A 17973-nucleotide genomic window follows, 5' to 3' on the forward strand; every position below is an offset into this window, starting at 1 on the left:
TTCCGTGACGTGTTTTATACGTACTCTTTTGATATTTTAGAAGTTTTTGTGATCTGGGGCATTAAAAAGTATCTTTTCAAATAGTATAGTCTGTCTCATAATATATAATTATGACCCACAGAGGGGAAGCTCATCAGCAGACTAGAAGCTGCTTTTTACCTATTGCCCCCACTTCCCTGGTTTCCCCAAGCATTCTGGTTGTGTCAGGAACCCAATTCAGATTTTCTTAAGCAGAAAAGGGGACTAATAGGAGGATTCCTCGTTGGGTCACTGAAGCCAAGGAAGAGTCAGGGACTTGGTCACTGTCAGGGCACTCTGCCTCTCATCTGTATGTCTCTGCTTGGCCACATTCTTTTTAGCTGCAAGTGGCCTTCTCCATGTCGGGGGCAGTGTGACTGAGTGCAGTCCTAGAGCACAGCCTTCCAGGTCTGTGACTCAAGAGGCCAAGGAGTCACGTCCTGTGGTTAGCCTGGCTAGGTCATACTGTGGCCAGGCAACTGGATCTGTTACCAGAAGAAACCCTTTGAGGAGGGGAGGAGAGGTTAAGGGTCAGAATCATGAGCCAGGCAGCCACTTCTGTTTGTAACGGTTACATATGTATTAATTGTAAAGCAATATTTGTGGCATTTTGTCACGCCTTTGTGTGGATATCAGGGCTGTTTTGACGTTAACACTAAGATGTTGCCTAAGACATGGCACTGAGACATGGCTGAGGTGGGAAGAGGGGTTAGAAATGTCTGTTGAGCATATTATTACCTGTTAAAAATCAAAATACAGCATGATCAGCTCTCCTACCACTTTATAGTCACACCCGTCTCCTTCCCTTCTTCCCATAAGGACATTTAAGGCATTAATTACTTGAGTCTAAATAGATGTTACAGACTTGGTTTAAAACATAACACATATTTGGCTGGGCACGGTGGCTCATGCCTGTAATCCCAACACTTTGGGAGGCCGAGGCGGGCAGATCACGAGGTCAGGAGATCGAGACCATCCTGGCTACCATGGTGAAACCCCGTCTCTACAAATAAAAAATTAGCCGGGCGTGGTGGCAGGCACCTGTAGTCCCAGCTACTCGGGAGGCTGAGGCAGGAGAATGGCGTGAACCGGGGAGGTGGAGCTTGCAGTGAGCCAAGATCGTGCCACTACACTCCAGCCTGGGCGACAGAGTGAGACTCTGCCTCAAAAACAAACACACACACACATATCTGCTATTCTGAATGACTGGGAAGGGCATTTAACCCATTGGTGTTACATTGGGATGCAAATTTGTAGGGAGTTTGTATCTTTTGCTTTTCTGTTTGCCAGGTTCTTTGTTTTGAACCTGCATTACTTTACAAACAGGAAAAATATAAACTTTTAAAGGTATTGCTGGAAGTCAGTTTGTCGTCTTAGAAACTGACATTCCACTCAAGACACTAAAAACACTGTATTCTCTAATTTGAAACATTTGAGCCAATAAATTTTATAGGAGTTTATTTACATCATGACTACCCCAAATGATAAGCTTGTTCTTCTGACCTCTAAACTTGAGATAACACCTGGGAAATAACTACAGAAAGAGAATATCCAGGTTTTAATGGAATGTGGACATCAATCTGGGCAGGAATTTTGGATTGATTATTTGCTAATTTTTTGTTAAATATTTATGTTGAATAAGAAGATTCTAAGACCTGAAAATTGGTTCTCCTTTTTCTTTGGCCAGTGAATAAGGCTTCTCAGTGCTAAATTTTGATCAGTAATCACTTGACAGCTCAAAAACTGTGGCAGAAGTATTGGCCTGAACACTATAGGAAGCTGGGAATATAAATTGAAGCCTATGAGACTGGAGCCGTACTCACTTTGGCTACTAGGGGTAAGCCAGAATAGCTGCTACTTGGTTTTGACAATTTTGGCTTCAGTTATCTTTCTACATATTCACTTTTATATTGCTATAAGGTAGGATCCAAGTTTATTTTTTAATTATATGGAAAGCCACTTGTCCCTGCACCAATTTTCTTTGTAGTAGCATCTTTTTAGTTTTTCACACTTATATGGATTTGTTTTGGGGTACCACATGGTTTTAAGTATGTCTGCTTTATAATTCAGTCCAGGCCAGGCATGGTGACTCACACCAGTAATCCCAGCACTTTGGGAGGCTGAGGCGGGCGTATCACTTCAGGTGAGACGTTTGAGACCAGCCTGGTCAACATGATGAAACCTCTTCTCTACTAAAAATACAAAAATTAGCTGGGCATGGTGGCACGTACCTGTAGACCCAGCTACTTGGGAGGCTAAGGCAGGATAATTGCTTGAACCCAGCTGGCAAAGGTTGCAGTGAGCCAGGATCACACCACTGCACTCCGGCCTGGGTGACAGAGCAAGACTCTGTCTCAAAATAAATGAAATGAATAAATAAATAACTCCATTCCCCAAAGCCTCATTTGGGTTTTGATAAGAATTATATTGAATTTATAGATTAATTTTGGGAATAACCTGGTATTCATTTTCTCATCTATTCATTAGTTAGTTGTTCCTTTGTATCCTTCAATAAAGCTCCACAGTTTTCTTCACCTCTTGCACCTATTGGGTTTTCATAGCTATTTTGAATGTTTTTTTTTTTCTGTGAGATGGAGTCTCGCTCTGTCGCCCAGGCTGGAGTAAGGTGGCGCAATCTCAGCTCACTGCAAGTTCCGCCTCCCGGGTCACACCATTCTCCTGCCTCAGCCTCCCTCCCAAGTAGCTGAGACTACAGGCGCCCACCACCATGCCTGGCTAATTTTTTGTATTTTTAGTAGAGACGGGGTTTCACCGTGTTAGCCAGGATGATCTCGATCTCCTGACCTCCTGATCCGCCCGTGGCCTCCCAAAGTGCTGGGATTACAGGCATGAGCCACCGCGCCTGGCCAGTTTATTTTATATATTCTAATTAGTTATTACTACCATATAGGAGCATGACTGATGTTATATGTTCATCTGTAGTCATCTGCCTTATGAAATCAATAATTAGCTCTAATGGTTTATCTATTGATTCTTAAATAATTTCTGTGTAGAAATCATACCATCTGCAGATGATAATTTTGTTTTTTTCCCCCTAATCTTTATTCATTTTCTTGTCTGTTGCTTAGACCTTCAGTACAGTGTCAGACTGAAGTGAGGATACATAACTTGCCTTGTTTTAACTGAAGATCCATCATTAAATATGATGTTTATCGTAGGTTAAAGAATTTCCTTTCTGGTTCTAGTTTGCTGTTGAAGTTTTTGGTTGCTGAGTAATGAATTACCTAAAAGTTTAATGGCTTTAAGCAATGAAGTTATTATCTCGTATTTTCTTTGGGTCAGGAATGGAAGAGCAGTGTATTAGTTCATTTTTACACTGCTATGAAGAACTACTTGAGACTGGATAATTTATGAAGAAAAGAGGTTTAATTGACTCACAATTCCATGGGCTTACCAGGAAGCATGACTAGGAGGCCTCAGGAAACTTACAATCATGGCAGAAGGTGAAGGGGAAGCAAGCATGTCTTACCATGGAGGAGCAGGAGAGAGAAAGAGGTGGGGGAAGTCCCACACATTTGTAAACCATCAGATCTCCTAAGAACTCACTCACTATCCCGAGAACAGCAAGGAGGAAATCTGCCCCCATGATCCTGTTACCTCCTACCAGGTCCCTTCCCCAATACTGGGGATTACAATTCAACATGAGATTTGGGTGGGGACACAGAGCCAAACTATATCAAGCAGCTTAGCAGGATATTGGCTCAGGATCTTTCATGAGGTTGTACTCAAGACGTCAGCTGGAGCTGCCGTCATCTGAAGGCTTGCCTGGGGCTGCTTTCAAGGGGGTTTCACTTCCATGCCTGGCAGCATAATGTTGGTTGTAAGCAGGAGGCTTCAGTTTCTTACTATGTGGACCTCTGCATAGGAATGCTTAAGCATCCTTCTGACATGGCACTGGCCTTCTCCAGAGTGTGATCAGAGAGATTGCTGGGGGAGGCCATAGAGTGTTTAATGCTCAGTCTTCACTTCCATCATATTCTGTTGGTTAGAAGCAAGTCACTAAGTCCAGCCTACACTCTAGGAGGAAGTTAAATGATACAAAAACTATTTAGTTTGTTTCTTTTAGTCTGTCTGCCCTACAAGGTAGCATAAGTCAAGGGCTTCTGTCTGGATATCTTTACCTCAGGCCTCTCCTTTGAGCCCTGTGTATATCCAAGCAGCCATGGTAGCATCTCTCATTGAAGGTTCAAAGGCACCTCATACTCAACATGTCCCAAATCACACTTAATGTTTCTTCCCATCTCCTCCCCTCCAAAAATTGGTCCTTTTTCACTGGTCCCCATTTCCATGATTGACACCTTTCTCTATCCAGTTGTACAAGCTAGGATTGAGTTTGTCCCATTGTATCTCTTGTATCTTCCCACTTTTATCATCTCCAGCTTCATCTCACATCACAATTTCCTTTTCTTTTTCTTCAGTTCCCTAGCTTTTCAGTGTTGGGCTCCTTTCTGCTATAGAGCCTTTACTATTCACTGCCTGTAATGCTTATTTTCCCTCAAACCATGTCTTTCTTAGGGAAGCCTTTTTGACAAAGTCAAATCTATTATAGATGTGTGTAGAGCTGTGTACCTTCTTTCAAAGCAGTTATCATAATTGGAATTTCACATATATATGATTATTAATGTCTGCTTCCCTGGAGCCAACTCTGAACTTTACATAAAGTCAGGGAGTGTGTGCATTTTGTTCACCCTTGTATTCCCTGCATTTGAAACATTCCCTACATTTACTGTTTGGGTGATTGAATGAGTTAATAAGTGAATTAATACATTGTTTGATTATAGTTCTGTTTGAGAAATAGAGCAAATAGAATATAAAATTAATAAAATAATCTAGGCTCTCTTTATTATATTAGAAGATAACACTTGTCTTTTTTAAGTCTTTTAGTTTTCTTGGCAGAAACTCTAGCTGTTAATTAAATAAATCGATTTGTTGAAGGGTCTCATATGTAATACTTCTGTCTGGTTAGTATGATGTAAAACTAGTGATCCTGGCTCTGTGTGGCTGGGAGACTGCTGTGTTCTCAGGAGAGAGGAGTAAAGCTAGGATCCAAGAGAATGAAGCTTTGTTTTCTCAGAAAGTTACTATCGAGCTGAGATTCTCTCAAACTTTCTGGAGAGCTTTGGTTAGAAATGTGAGGGGTAGGAGAAAATCATTTGGCTGTAGAAAATACTGATTAATCTTTGGGAAAATTTGGCATATGATATTAAGAATAGGATCGGGGTTAGGTGTGGTGATGCATGCCTATAATCCCAGCAGTTTGGGAGGCCGAGGTGGGTGGATCACTTGAGACCAGGAATTCAAGACCAGCTTGGGTACAAAGTGAGAACCTGTCAAAAACAAAAAGAGAAGAAGAAGAAGAGAAAGGAAGGGAGGAAGGGAGGAAGGGAGAGAGGGAAGGAGGGAAGGAAAGAGGGAGGGAAGGAAGGAAGGGAGGGAAGGAGGGAGAGAGGATTGGATCAGAAGTTTACTGATACGCAAATGGGCCCTGACTTAAGATTTTTTGACTTTATGAGAGTGTAAAACCATCACAATTTATATGTAAGTATGGTATTCAGTAAATTGCATAAGATATTCAACACTTTATTGTAAAATAAGCTTTGTGTTAGATGATTTTGCACAACTATATGCTAATGCAAGTGTTCTGAGCACATTTAAGGTAGGCTAGGCTAAGCTGTAATGTTCTGTTGGTTAGTTGTATTGAAGGCATTTTCGACTTTCGACTTAAGATGTTTTCAACTTATGATGGGTTTATTGGTACATTACCCCATCATAAGTCGAGAAGCATCTGTAATTAATCACTATACTTTGATATTAACTCTAATTTTATAACTTTAAAAATAAGTAGTTAAATGCATTTCAAATGGAAGGTTTTAACTTATGTGGTTGGGACAAAATAAGCAACTTTTAGTTACTTCCAAAATGAATTCTGGTATGTGTCCTTTGAGAAAACATAAAACAGTTTCTCCCTTTGTAAAACTGGCATTGTTTCTTTGAGGTATCCTCTCCCCCATGTTTGTTTATTTTTAAGTTGATTGAGATTGAATTTATATACAGTAAAATTCATAATTTTAGGTTCAGTTTTATAAGTTTGTACAGTGGACACAGTTGTATGACCACCACCCCAAGAAAGTTATGGAATGTTTTCATTGCCACAGATTCATTTATGGGCAATCCCCTATTCCTTTTTCAGCCCTTGGCAGCCGCTGATCTGATTTATTGCTGGTTGCTGGGTGGTGTTTCATTGTATAAATATAGCGCAATTTGTTTATCCATTCATCAGATGATTGACATTTGGATTGTTTCCAGATATTGATGATTATAAGTAGGCTGCTATAAAGATGTGCATACAGGGCTGTGTGCAGATATGTTTTCCTTTCTCCTAAATAAATAGGAATGGGATTACAGATTCTTATGGGGAGAAACTCATCTGTTTTCCAGAGAGGCTGTACCATTTTGCATTCCCACTGGCACCGTATTAGAGTTCCAGTTGCTCCAATTCCTTTCCAGCACTTGTTATTTTTCTTTTTTTTTGTAGCTGTTTTAATCAGTTCATAGTGGTGTTTCATTATAGTTATAATTTAATGTTGAACTTCTTTTCATGTACTCATTTGCCATCTGAAAAAAGTGTTTGGCTTTTTTGGTAAAGTGACAATTCAGACCTTCTGCCTATTTTATTGGATTGTTTGTTTTCTTATTGTGTTTTGAAAGTTTTTTATATATTCTGGATACAAGTCATCTATCAGATATGTAATTTATAAATATTTTCTCCCAAATTTGTGACTTGCTCTTTATTTTCTTTCAAAGAAAAACTGGAAGTTTTAACTTAATCAGTAAAGGTGTATCACCTGAGTATAAACAGATATTTTCTTAATGGTGTGTTTTGAAGATTAATTAGGAAGTCCAGTTTATTTTTTTTAATGGTTTTGTGCTTTTTTGTTCTATCTAGGGAATCTTTGCCTAAGGTCTCAAGGTCTCAAAAGATTTTATTCTATGTTTTATTCCAGATCTAGTTAAAAAATTTGAGTTAATATTTGTATGTGGTATAGGATATGGGCCAATATTTGTGTTTTTATTGTATATGGATATCTAATTATTCTGGGACCATTGAAAAAACTGTTATTTCTCCATAACAATGGACTGTATATGTGTGGATCTTTTGTAGAGAGCAGGGCTTGGCTTAGTGCTAAGGTTAGCACTCACTGGTGCACTGTTGTCACCAATAATGTTGTCTGTTGTGACAGACAGTGCCTTTGCTGTGCTGCAGATTCCCAGATGATGATGTCAGTCTTTTACTCTTGGAAGAGTGGGCAGTTGCTCAGGTGAAGTCAACACCAGCAGCCTCTGGAAAATGTGAGATGTTCGTTCTTTAAACTTTATCGGGGGAACACAGCCCTGATATTCACGTGGGCCCTTTTCTATTTTTCCCTAAGTGTCCTGTGGTCTGAGAAATAAACGGAAAGAGTACAAAAGAGAAATTTCAAAGTTGGGAGTCTGGGGGAGACATCACATGTCAGCAGGTTCCGTGATGCCCCCTGAGCCGTAAAACCAGCAAGTTTCTATTAGTGATTTTCAAAAGGGGAGGGAGTGTACGAATAGAGTGTGGGTCACAGAGATCACATGCTTCACAAGGTATTAAAATATCACAAGGCAAATGGAGGCAGGGCAAGATCACAGGACCGGGGCGAAATTAAAATTGCTAATGAAGTTTCGGGCACACATTGTCATTGATAACATCTTATCAGGAGACAGGGTTTGAGAGCAAACAACCGGTCTGATCAAAATTTATTAGGCGGGAATTTCCTCGTCCTAATAAGCCTGGGAGTGCTACAGGAGACCGGGGCTTATTTCATCCCTTATCTATAACCGTAAAAAACAGACGTTCCCAAAGCGGCCATTTCAGAGACCCCTTGGGAAAGCATTCTCTTTCTCAGGGATGTTCCTTGCTCAGAAAAAGAATTCAGCGATATTTCTCCTATTTGCTTTTGAAAGAAGAGAAATATGGCTCTGTTCCGCCCGGCGCTTTAAGGTTATCTCCCTTGTTCCCTGAACATCGCTGTTATCCTGTTCTTTTTTCAAGGTGCCCGGATTTCATACTGTTTAAACAATTTGTGCAATTAACGCAATCATCACAGGGTCCTGAGGCGACATTCATTCTCAGCTTACAAAGATGATGAGATTAAGAGATTAAAGCAAAGACAGGCATAGGAAATCACAAGAGTATTTATTGGGGAAGTGATAAGTGTCCATGAAATCTTCATAATTTATGTTCAGAGATTGCAGTAAAGACAGGTATAAGAAATTATAACAGTATTAATTTGGGGAACTAATAAATGTCCATGAAATCTTCACAATTTATGTTCTTCTGCCATGGCTTCAGCCGGTCCCTCCGTTCGGGGTCCCTGACTTCCCACAACAAAACTTCTTTTGTTTCCTGAACCTTATTAAAGGTCTCTGGGCCAAATGTGAAATTCCTTTTCAAGGCTTCCTAGATTATGGCTAATCTTTCTGAATGAGGAGATCATGTTAATATTAGTTATTAATGGCTATCATGAACCTAAAAATATGATTTATGACTCAACAATGCATTCATAATTTTGCACCATAACTATTTTTATAAAGAAAATGCCCCCACCCCTTTACCTTGAGGAAAAAAACTTCAAAATGTAATTTTAAAAGTCTGATTTTGTAATATATTAATTTTTTCTAGTAATGAAAAATATTATATCAAAAATATAAAATTGGCCTTGAATTTCTTGGATCAAATAATGAAGTCTGAAGACATTTTTACTATATTACTCTGGGGTTTGATGTCCTGTAGTCTCTTAAAGGACTGAAATTTGTTGTTGGACAGTTCTCTTCTGCTCTGACTTTTTTCCCCACCTGCTGATTTGTTCTTCTACTGAGCTTTGTGTGCCTTTTGGAACAAGGACTTGGTTTTCTTTCTGTCCTTCATTTCAAGGACAGTGAAGGACACACAAAAGTTGCTTAGTAAGTGGAGAATAAGGAATAACTTTACAATAATGGTGGCAATAAAGGTAGCAATTCTTTCATTAAATACATTGTACTAGCTTTCATTAAACAAATTGAAATAATAATTATTTAATTACATATGAAAAGTAGAATCTTACCTGCAGTGGGTCGTGCAAATTAACAATCTTTTAAACAACTCTTTAGAAAGAAAAATTGTCTGCCATATTTAAATAAATGTTTTTTCATTCTTTTGCATCTTATATCTTTGATGACAATTGCAAACATTGGTGGCAACATACTTGGAACTTTATCTTCAATTTTCTAAAGACATAAGTAGCCTTATTTTTTTTATTGAACATAAACAACAGAGTAAAAAAAATCAAATTCCTTACATGTTATTTGCTCTTCACCAGATTTCTTCCTGGTACAGTTATGATCTCAAAGAAACATCTCTTGTGCCATTTTGTCTTTTTCTTTCCTTCTTCATTTAGAAGACATTTTCTAAGAGTTTTCTCTGAAGCTTATAGAAATGAGCAAGCCTTCTGTGACCTCATTCCCTTGCGGGGAACAGTAATAGAAACCCCAAATTACCAGTGGCCTCGTCCTAAGAGCCAAACCCTATGGACGTTCTTTCTTTGTTATCTCATCTTCATAGAGGGTCTAACATTGTTTATTGGTACTCCTTCCTTCCTCTGACTTTTCATGCCTCTCTCAGAGGGGTCTGTTTTCTGCAGTATGTGGAAGGTGATGGGTGTCCTGGAGTTTCAGCCCCCTTTTTTCTCTCTGCCTTTTTCATTGGCCACCTCGTCCCCTCTGCCAACCCCAGCTGCTGCTTGTGTATGTATGCCTAACAAACCTGCCTTTTCACATCAGGCCCAGTTACTCCCCTGACTGCCTATTGACACCTCGACATGAGGCCCCTCACATTCAGTGTGAACTAACTCAACTCATGATTTAGTCCGTATTTCCTTTCATTGTTGCATTACCATCATCTGTCTAGCTAGTTACCTTGGCCTTAAATCTGGGAATCATTTTTTGCCTCTCCTTTATCTTCCTTTCTCCCCATACTCCATGTAGGGTGTGCCACACACCCCTCTTCTCCCAAACGCTCCCCCTTCACTGCACTTCACCTTCAATCTTAAAAGCTAATTGTGCACCCTTGCAAAACTTAAGTAGAAGTAAATGAAAAGTTATATTTACATTTAACTATTCTGCAGGCATTTTTTTCAAATAGGATTTTAGAGACCGTAAAACCACATTTGAAATTCAGATGTTGCACCAGCAGTCAGACTGCTTTGCCAGTGATCAAAAGAGGCAGCTTTTCATATGAAATAACACAAAATATAAATGTATGTATATAGTTTATCTGGTGAGAACTTTTGTTCCGTGACATTGTGCACTCTAATGCTTTAGGTTCTCCCCTCACCTCAGTTACCATAGTTATCAGTAAATTGCTCACTACAGGTGACCCAGTATCAGGTGTTGAGTAAGCATGATTTTGAGGTAAGAACATGACAGTAGCATCCTTGTTTTCATCTTGCAGTCAGGGAGTATTGGTTTGGTGAAAGGAGGAATATAGGCAAGAGATCAAAGCCCCTAGAGAGATGAGCATAAATAATAACTTTACATTTATAAGTATCACTTGGTGTTTTCTCAGGTTGCTCTCTAGCAACCTTGTGAGTAGGCAAGAACTGCTGTATATATTTCATGGATAAACTACAGGCCTGCCCTGAATTGTTCAGGTAAGTGCATCTCTGTTGGCCACCATGGAACTTGTTGCATAAAGTTGCCCTTGTAAGAAGCTGTTACCTTGCCCACATTCTGGTCCTTCCAGGGCATCTGCATTTGTAGCTTTCAGCACAGACACAGTGCAGACTCTGTTTCCTCACTCCACTTCATAGGAACGCACTTGGTTTCTATTTCTCCTGGTCTTCAGTGACACAGGCGTTGAGCCTTAGAGTCAGCTGCTGAGCAGGAGATTCTCTACCTCTCTGAGGTCTCTCAGGCTGCTTCAGCATGCTCCAAGATGAATTCCTTATGCTTAAGACACCTATGCTCAAACTATCCCAAATGACTTTTCAAAATTGGTAACAGTTCCTCTAGTCGTTTTCTCATCATGGTATAGCATAATAAAGGGAGGTAGCAGGGTGGGAAATGGAAACTAAAAATCAGGGAAGTGTATAAAATTATTGTCAGAGCCAAGACTAAATGTCAGATCTTATGACATATACTTTTCTTTTCCATTATACTTTCCACGAATCTGTTTCCTGAATGATTGGTGACTGTTGCAGTTTTAGAATGGGATTCAGTGTGAAAGAGGAACGAGAGTTAGCTCAGGAAGCTGCTGTAGTGCAGGCTACAAGGAGAACTCTATTAATTCTTGAGCCTGGGTACTGAATGTGGACAGTTGAAATGCACTGGGAATCACTAGTTGCCTAACCCCCTATGGTAATTAATAGCTTGACTTTTACCTTAACACATAATACAGCAGTTGAGTAGAAAGGTAGTTAAGACCCAGGTGTTTGATGAGTGTGAAATAGTAGCTCACTGTTGTTTTAATTTGCATTTCCTAATTGTAGGGAATTGAGCACTTTTCTACATGTTTGTTGGCTATTTAGGTTTCCATTCTACAAAGTACCTTTGTACATACAATAGTATGTCCTTTACCTATTTTCCTATTGGATTGTTGTATATTGATTTGTAGGAATTATTTATATAGTCCTGATACTCTTTATATATTTTATAAGCATTTTTCCAAGTCTGATTTCAAACATAGTCTTCATAGTGAAATTTCTTATTAATGAAATTAATAATTCATATTACTTAATGTTTATAGTATTAAATTAATTTTATAATTCACTTTTGATGTTCTGAATTTTTAAGTTAATCTTTTTTCCTTTCTTTCTCTATAGGGTATGAATGTGATTTCTGATGAAACTGGATTGGAATAATTTTCATGATCTTTGTATATTTATATATATATATTTTTAAATTTTGCATTTGACTTAAAGTGCCATGAGAAAATTTGCATACTGCAAGGTGGTCCTAGCCACCTCCTTGATTTGGGTACTCTTGGATATGTTCCTGCTGCTTTACTTCAGTGAATGCAACAAATGTGATGAAAAAAAGGAGAGAGGACTTCCTGCTGGGGATGGTGAGTGACATTTTATAATACAGCTGTTTTAACTAATATATCACTGGTTTTTACTAACTAATTTGGATAATATAAAATTTTAACTTTTTTAGATTAACTGTAGTCCTTGACTTCCTGTAGGAGATATGAGGATCGTATTGATAGTTCTCCAATGGGTTCATCCAACAGTTAAAAGCATTAAAGTATCATGTATAGAATTGCTGAATTCGACTTTTGTGTTCAATATTCAGTGTAGTTAATTTCCTGTAAGTTACTTTATGTTACTAAATAATGTGGGTATCTCATAGTTGGGAGTATCAAAATTGTACAGAAGATTAGTCTAATGCCAAAATGCTGAGTGGAGCATTAAAATTGCATTATAAGGTATCAAAAGAGATTACTCCTCCCGTCCCATCTCAGTCCTAAGGGTAAGAAATTTTTATAGATAGATGTGATCTGTAGAAGTTTTTGTTGTTGTTGTTGTTAATGTTGTAGATAGCTCCAGTTAGCACTTTTAGGGAGAACTTTTGAAAAGATTGGGTGATAGAATAGAGGCTGCAGTGAGATCATTGCAATATCTAGTATGGAAAGGAAACAAATATACAAATATAAAGGAGGGAGGTAATAGTACTGATATTTTTGGCAGAGGACATTGGAAAATTCAGTTTTAAACTCCTTTTATTCAACAAACAAATGTTGCCCTTTTTTAAAATTTTCGTTTTTAACCATAATGAAAATGACTGCATTGCAAGAGTCAGTAATCCAGTTGTTCTGGGCTCTGAACTCTGTGATTAGTTATAGAATACATGGCTATACAGCAGTTCTACTATTTTTAGAAATTATATACAAATAATTACTCTTTAAACATGTTTTCTTTAAGCATATAGCCACATTTAAATTTTTTGTACTTTTATGATGAGAAGGGCCTTTGGTTCCCCAAAATTTACAATAGAAAAAAATATTGTATTGTTAACTGTACCAACTTAACTGTAATTGTTATATGTGGGCTTACATAACTGGTTCTATTTATATCTTCTTGGGAAATCTGCGTAAAATTAGGCTTAGTTGCTAGCACTGAATTCCAGTAATGCCTAGGCTAATTCCTAACTTAAATTTTCACTTTTTCCAAATGTTTTAATACATTTTTCATCTAAAGTCAGCCTATTAGTTTGCATAATATTTACTTTATAGCTCTGCTGTTTAGTATCTTTGTTGGGTGACAAAATGTTGCCACCTTAACTGTTGCTAGAGCTGTATTCATACTGTCTATGTTTAGATCAAAGAACAGGTATTACCATTCATCAGTCAGAAACTTGAGTATTCTTTTCCCAAATAGAATGGAATAAACTTCCCCTCACCCTACCTTAATTCATTGCCATTTATAATAAGCTTATGGTGTTCTATCTTAAATGTAAAGGCTTGACAGTGAGAAAGAATAGGCTCTATAGCATGTGAAGATTCACTTGAATGTTTTTTTGACTTTTATATGTGCTGGGCAAGGTACTATGTGCTATTGATACACAGCTGAACAAAAAAATAAGACAAAATTCCTCCCTTCAGGGAACTCACAGTCTAAAGGAAGAGAAGTAACAATAGTAAATATCAGTATAATAAATATCACTTTAGGAATGTGCACAAGAGTAGAAAGGAAGGAACGCCTTGGCGTGTCTGAGAAGCTGCAGTAAGGAAGTATGTTCCAACTGAGTATCAGCTTGAGCAAGTGTTTGTTAGGAGAGGAGAAGACCTTCCAAGCAAAGGAAAGAAGGATGTGCAAGATTAGCAAGTGAGAACGAGTTGATAGGAGAACAAGAGCACAGGAGGTGGCAGAGGCCATGTCACACAAGGCCTTTTATGGCATGCTAGGGGTTTTGGACTCCATCTGTAGACAGCGGCATGGTGCTGAAGCACTTTAAACAAGGCAGTAAGGCCTGATTTGACCTGGACTTCTGGAAGAATGCTTTGGTGGTCATGTAACTGGTGGACTGGAAGAGGACGAGGCAGGTGGCAGATACCAGTCTGAGACTGTTGTGAGAGTTTGGAAAAGAGCTTGGAACAGACACTAAAATGACGCTGGAGATGGAGAGGAAATAAATATGTATGAAAAGTATTTAAGTAGTGGAATTTACATAACCTGGGGAGCCATTGAATGTAGGGAATAAGAGAAAGAGAAAAGTCTAAGGTGGCTTTCATGTCTCCATGGTTGGACGAATTAATGCTCCTCAGAAGAGGAGCAGCTTTGATGAAAAGGTGGATGCATGAAGTTGAGTTTGGAATTTTTTTTTTCATTTTTGTTATTTATTTATTTATGAATGAGATGGAATGTCGCTCTGTCACCAAGGCTGGAGTGCAGTGGCATGATCTCGGCTCACTGCAGCCTCTGCCTCCTGGATTCAAGCAATTCTCCTGCCTCGGACTCTTGAGTACCTGGGGTTACAGGCGCACACCACCACACCCAGTTAATTTTTGTATTTTTAGCAGAGATGGGGTTTCACCATGTTGCCAGGCTGTTCTCGAACTCCTGACCTCAGGTGATCCACCTGCCTCGGCCTCCCAAAGGGCTGGGATTACAGGTGTGAACAACCGCACCCAACCTGAGTTTGGAATATTTAACTTTGAGGAACTGGTAGAGATGTTCTGCAGTAGAGAATGGTCGAGATGGAGAAAATAGATGGTAATTTAAGCCTTTTCTGTACATGAGGCTGTGCACGGTATGTGTAGAGTTGGAAGACACAGACTCCCTGTTGGAGAGCCCCTCCTAGAGGGTCACTGAAGGAAGAGAAGGCTTCCCAGGAAGTCAGAGTGGAATGAAAAGCCCCAAGGAGTAGGTCATAGAAGCCCAGACAAGGGTGGTGTTTGCTCAGAGGTTTTACCTAAAATAAAGTGTTTCTGATATGTTTGGTATGGGGCTTCTTGTGACTCTGGCAAGTGTCATTTCAGGGAATGGTAACTGTGGAAGTCAGTGGATTCTGGATTCAATATACTGGAGAAATAGTAGGGATGTGGCTGTTCTTTAGAAAGCTTCAGCATGAAGGGAAGCGTGTAGTATACGGTAGTTACAAGAGAGAAGTGGAGCCGAAGTTGGTTTTCTATGTATTTATTATTATTTATGTATGTTCAGGAAGAGGTTTAAACTATAGGGGAAAGGAGGAATACTTGAAGGAACAAATTCTCAGCAGATGAGACAGTGGGGTATCAGAAACGTGAAAAGGATTCTCCTCAAAGAGCATCCACAGGTTATTATAGTTTTGACAACCACTAGTGGCATAAGTTTCAAAGAAAAAGACTGGGTTTTGTACAAAAGTACAAGCTAAAGGAGCAAAAGTCTGAAAGTAACGGAGGTATGAGATGGCCTCCTTGCCTCTGGAGGAAAGGAGAATGAATCATTCTCCCAGAAACAGTTGTGAGATTAAATGGACTCTGGAGGAGAGCTAGACTTCAGTTAAGTCTGTAGATGGAGCCTGTGTATTGTGGAGACCAGACAGTGGAGAGGCTTTACAACAGCCTGGGGGTGTCAGGGTGTTCAGAGGACAGACTGGGAAGGACCTCCAAGCGTGAGGGAAGGGCTGAGCCGTAGGCTGGAGGGGAAGTACATAGCTAAGGGGAGATAATCTTTGAGGTCCCTGGTAGTCTTAAGGGAAGAAATGATTAGGGGAAGAGCACAGTTGATGCTAATAAGCAACAGTTTGAAAAATCTGCTTTGATACGAAGTTTCAGTGCAGTAGGTGCTGAGAGGTCTTAAGTCTTTTCAGAGCCCAGAAGTTATTAAGGTTCTGCTAGTGATAAATTGCTGTGGTGTATTTGAAGAGATGTTTACTAAAGAGGATCAGGGAGAGGGGATGGGTAATGGCACCAATGATGCCAACCTTCTAGTGGAATTAGCATGTACATTACGTGACTCAAAGTTTCTCTCTCTTTTTTTTTTTTTTTTTAAAGACAGAGTCTTACTGTGTCACCCAGGCTGGAATGCAATGGCGTGATCTCAGCTCACTGCAACCTCCGTCTCCTGGGTTCAAGCGATTCTCCTGTCCCAGCCTCCCGAGTTGCTGGGATTACAGGCACCCGCCACCATGCCCAGCTAATTTTTGTATTTTTAGTAGAGATGGGGTTTCACTATGTTGGCCAGACTGGTCTTGAACTCCTGACCTCAGGTGATCTGCCTGTTTCAGCTTCCCAAAGTGCTGGGATTACAGGTGTGAGCCACCATGCCTGGCATCAAAGTCTCTCTTGATGGAACACATAGGACCTCCTGGATCTTTGTTTTAAAACAAACAACCAAAACAAAACAACAAAAAACATTGAGCAGTATTACACTCCAGAGTGACTTTTTCATATTGGAATTACCTAATTTCTGAACGTTCTACTTTACAGCTCTGATTTCAGTGAAATTTAGCAAATTCTACTGTCTCTGCTATGAAAAAAGGTTTCCTAGGTTTGAATAGAATGGATTGATGTCGTTGTGATAATGCTGAAGACTTCCTGTAACGTTGTTGATATGCTGTACTTAAGAGTTTTCTAAGATTCTTCTGTTTACTTGTTACTTGCCTGCTTCAAGGAATAGTGGGCCAGTCTTTGGTGATTCCAGAGGGGTTTGTTTTTTCTGAGTAGTTCTCTTAAGTCTATACTTGTAATTTTATACCTGAGGCTATCTGAAAATAGCAGAGTTCTGCTGCTGCTAGAGTTAGATTGGGCTCCCTGGTAGTGGGGGTTATGGCCTAGGAATATTTTTACATTCTTCTGCTTTCCAGAATTAGCCCATTTATCCACTTTATGGATTTGGGTGTTATATAGAGTGTTCAGTATTTTTAAAGATGCAGTTTCAAGTAGTAATTGATTCTTCATGTCAGTACTGCATTTTCAGATCATTAAAATATTAATGATTTAACTTTTCATGTGCTTATGCTGGAATTATTTCAACTGTTGAACATTAGGAAGCCTTGGAGAACATGGTTTATAGAAAAAACTTCCAATGATTAAAAACTTTAAAATATTACTAGTAAAGTCTATAATAACTTTATAACAAATTTTTAACTGTTGATTTTTATATATGCAGCACAGGTAAATTGAACATGAAATTGGAAATTGACAAGGATGTTGAAGTAGCAGAAAATTACCAGTGAGTTAAGTTATAGATGATATTTTGATGTTTAAAAAATCAGGTAGTGTGCTGCATTTTATTGCATCTTACATACCTTTGTTTATAGAATATTCTGTATACCACTGTAAAAGTGATAACATTCCAGTTACCATTGTGAGCCACATTCCAATTTCAGAAATGTTAAAATGTAGTAGGAAACATTTTGAAATGGTGAAATATAGTGCATAAGGACAGTAAAAATGTTAATTGTGTAGTAAGATCAGAAAATAGTTTGGGAGAAATGATTTTAGCCTTTTATTAGTATATTTACCCCAAAAAGAAGTCATATAACTTTATACCTCTTTATTCTACTTTCATAAGAGAAACACACATAGGAAATTTGAAAAATACCTTAAAGTGTATTCAAAGGCATGCCAGTGGTTTGTGTATGTTAATCTTATTTGGGGGCTTTCAGAGTGAACCTGTAGTTTTCTTGGTAAATACCTTTTCTAAAATATGATACTTATCTACAGTGTCATGTAAATGAAACTTAACTGAAGTATATAATAAAATATGTTTGTTCTCACATAATACTTTGGAATAACACCTTTGTCCCTCCCTTGTCAAAGTGATTTGATTCTTAGAAATGAGCTGCATGTAGAATTTTATGCAAAGATATTTTCTTTAGTTCATGAAATGACATCCAAACTCATTTCAGTTTCTTTTCTAATAAAATTTTCACAGAACCAAATTTAAT

The 17973-nt window shown here is 38.7% G+C and overlaps 1 protein-coding gene across 3 annotated transcripts in view; it reads left to right on the forward strand.

Annotated features, from left to right (window-relative positions):
* Positions 1-17973, forward strand: part of GALNT1 (polypeptide N-acetylgalactosaminyltransferase 1) — a 130569-nt gene that overhangs the window by 61130 nt on the left and 51466 nt on the right. Inside the window, exons 2-3 of one of the 3 annotated variants that reach the window (XM_063653549.1) lie at positions 7281-7389; positions 11922-12163. In XM_063653549.1, the coding sequence (XP_063509619.1) occupies positions 12025-12163 (139 nt within the window). In that variant the 5' untranslated portion in view covers positions 7281-7389; positions 11922-12024. Of the gene's footprint in view, positions 1-7280; positions 7390-11919; positions 12164-17973 lie in introns of those variants that run through there. The other 2 variants (XM_054460461.2, XM_054460463.2) reach the window with 2 other exon arrangements.

The sequence above is a fragment of the Pongo pygmaeus genome, chromosome 17 (genome assembly GCF_028885625.2).
Source record: "Pongo pygmaeus isolate AG05252 chromosome 17, NHGRI_mPonPyg2-v2.0_pri, whole genome shotgun sequence".
NCBI lineage: Eukaryota > Metazoa > Chordata > Mammalia > Primates > Hominidae > Pongo > Pongo pygmaeus.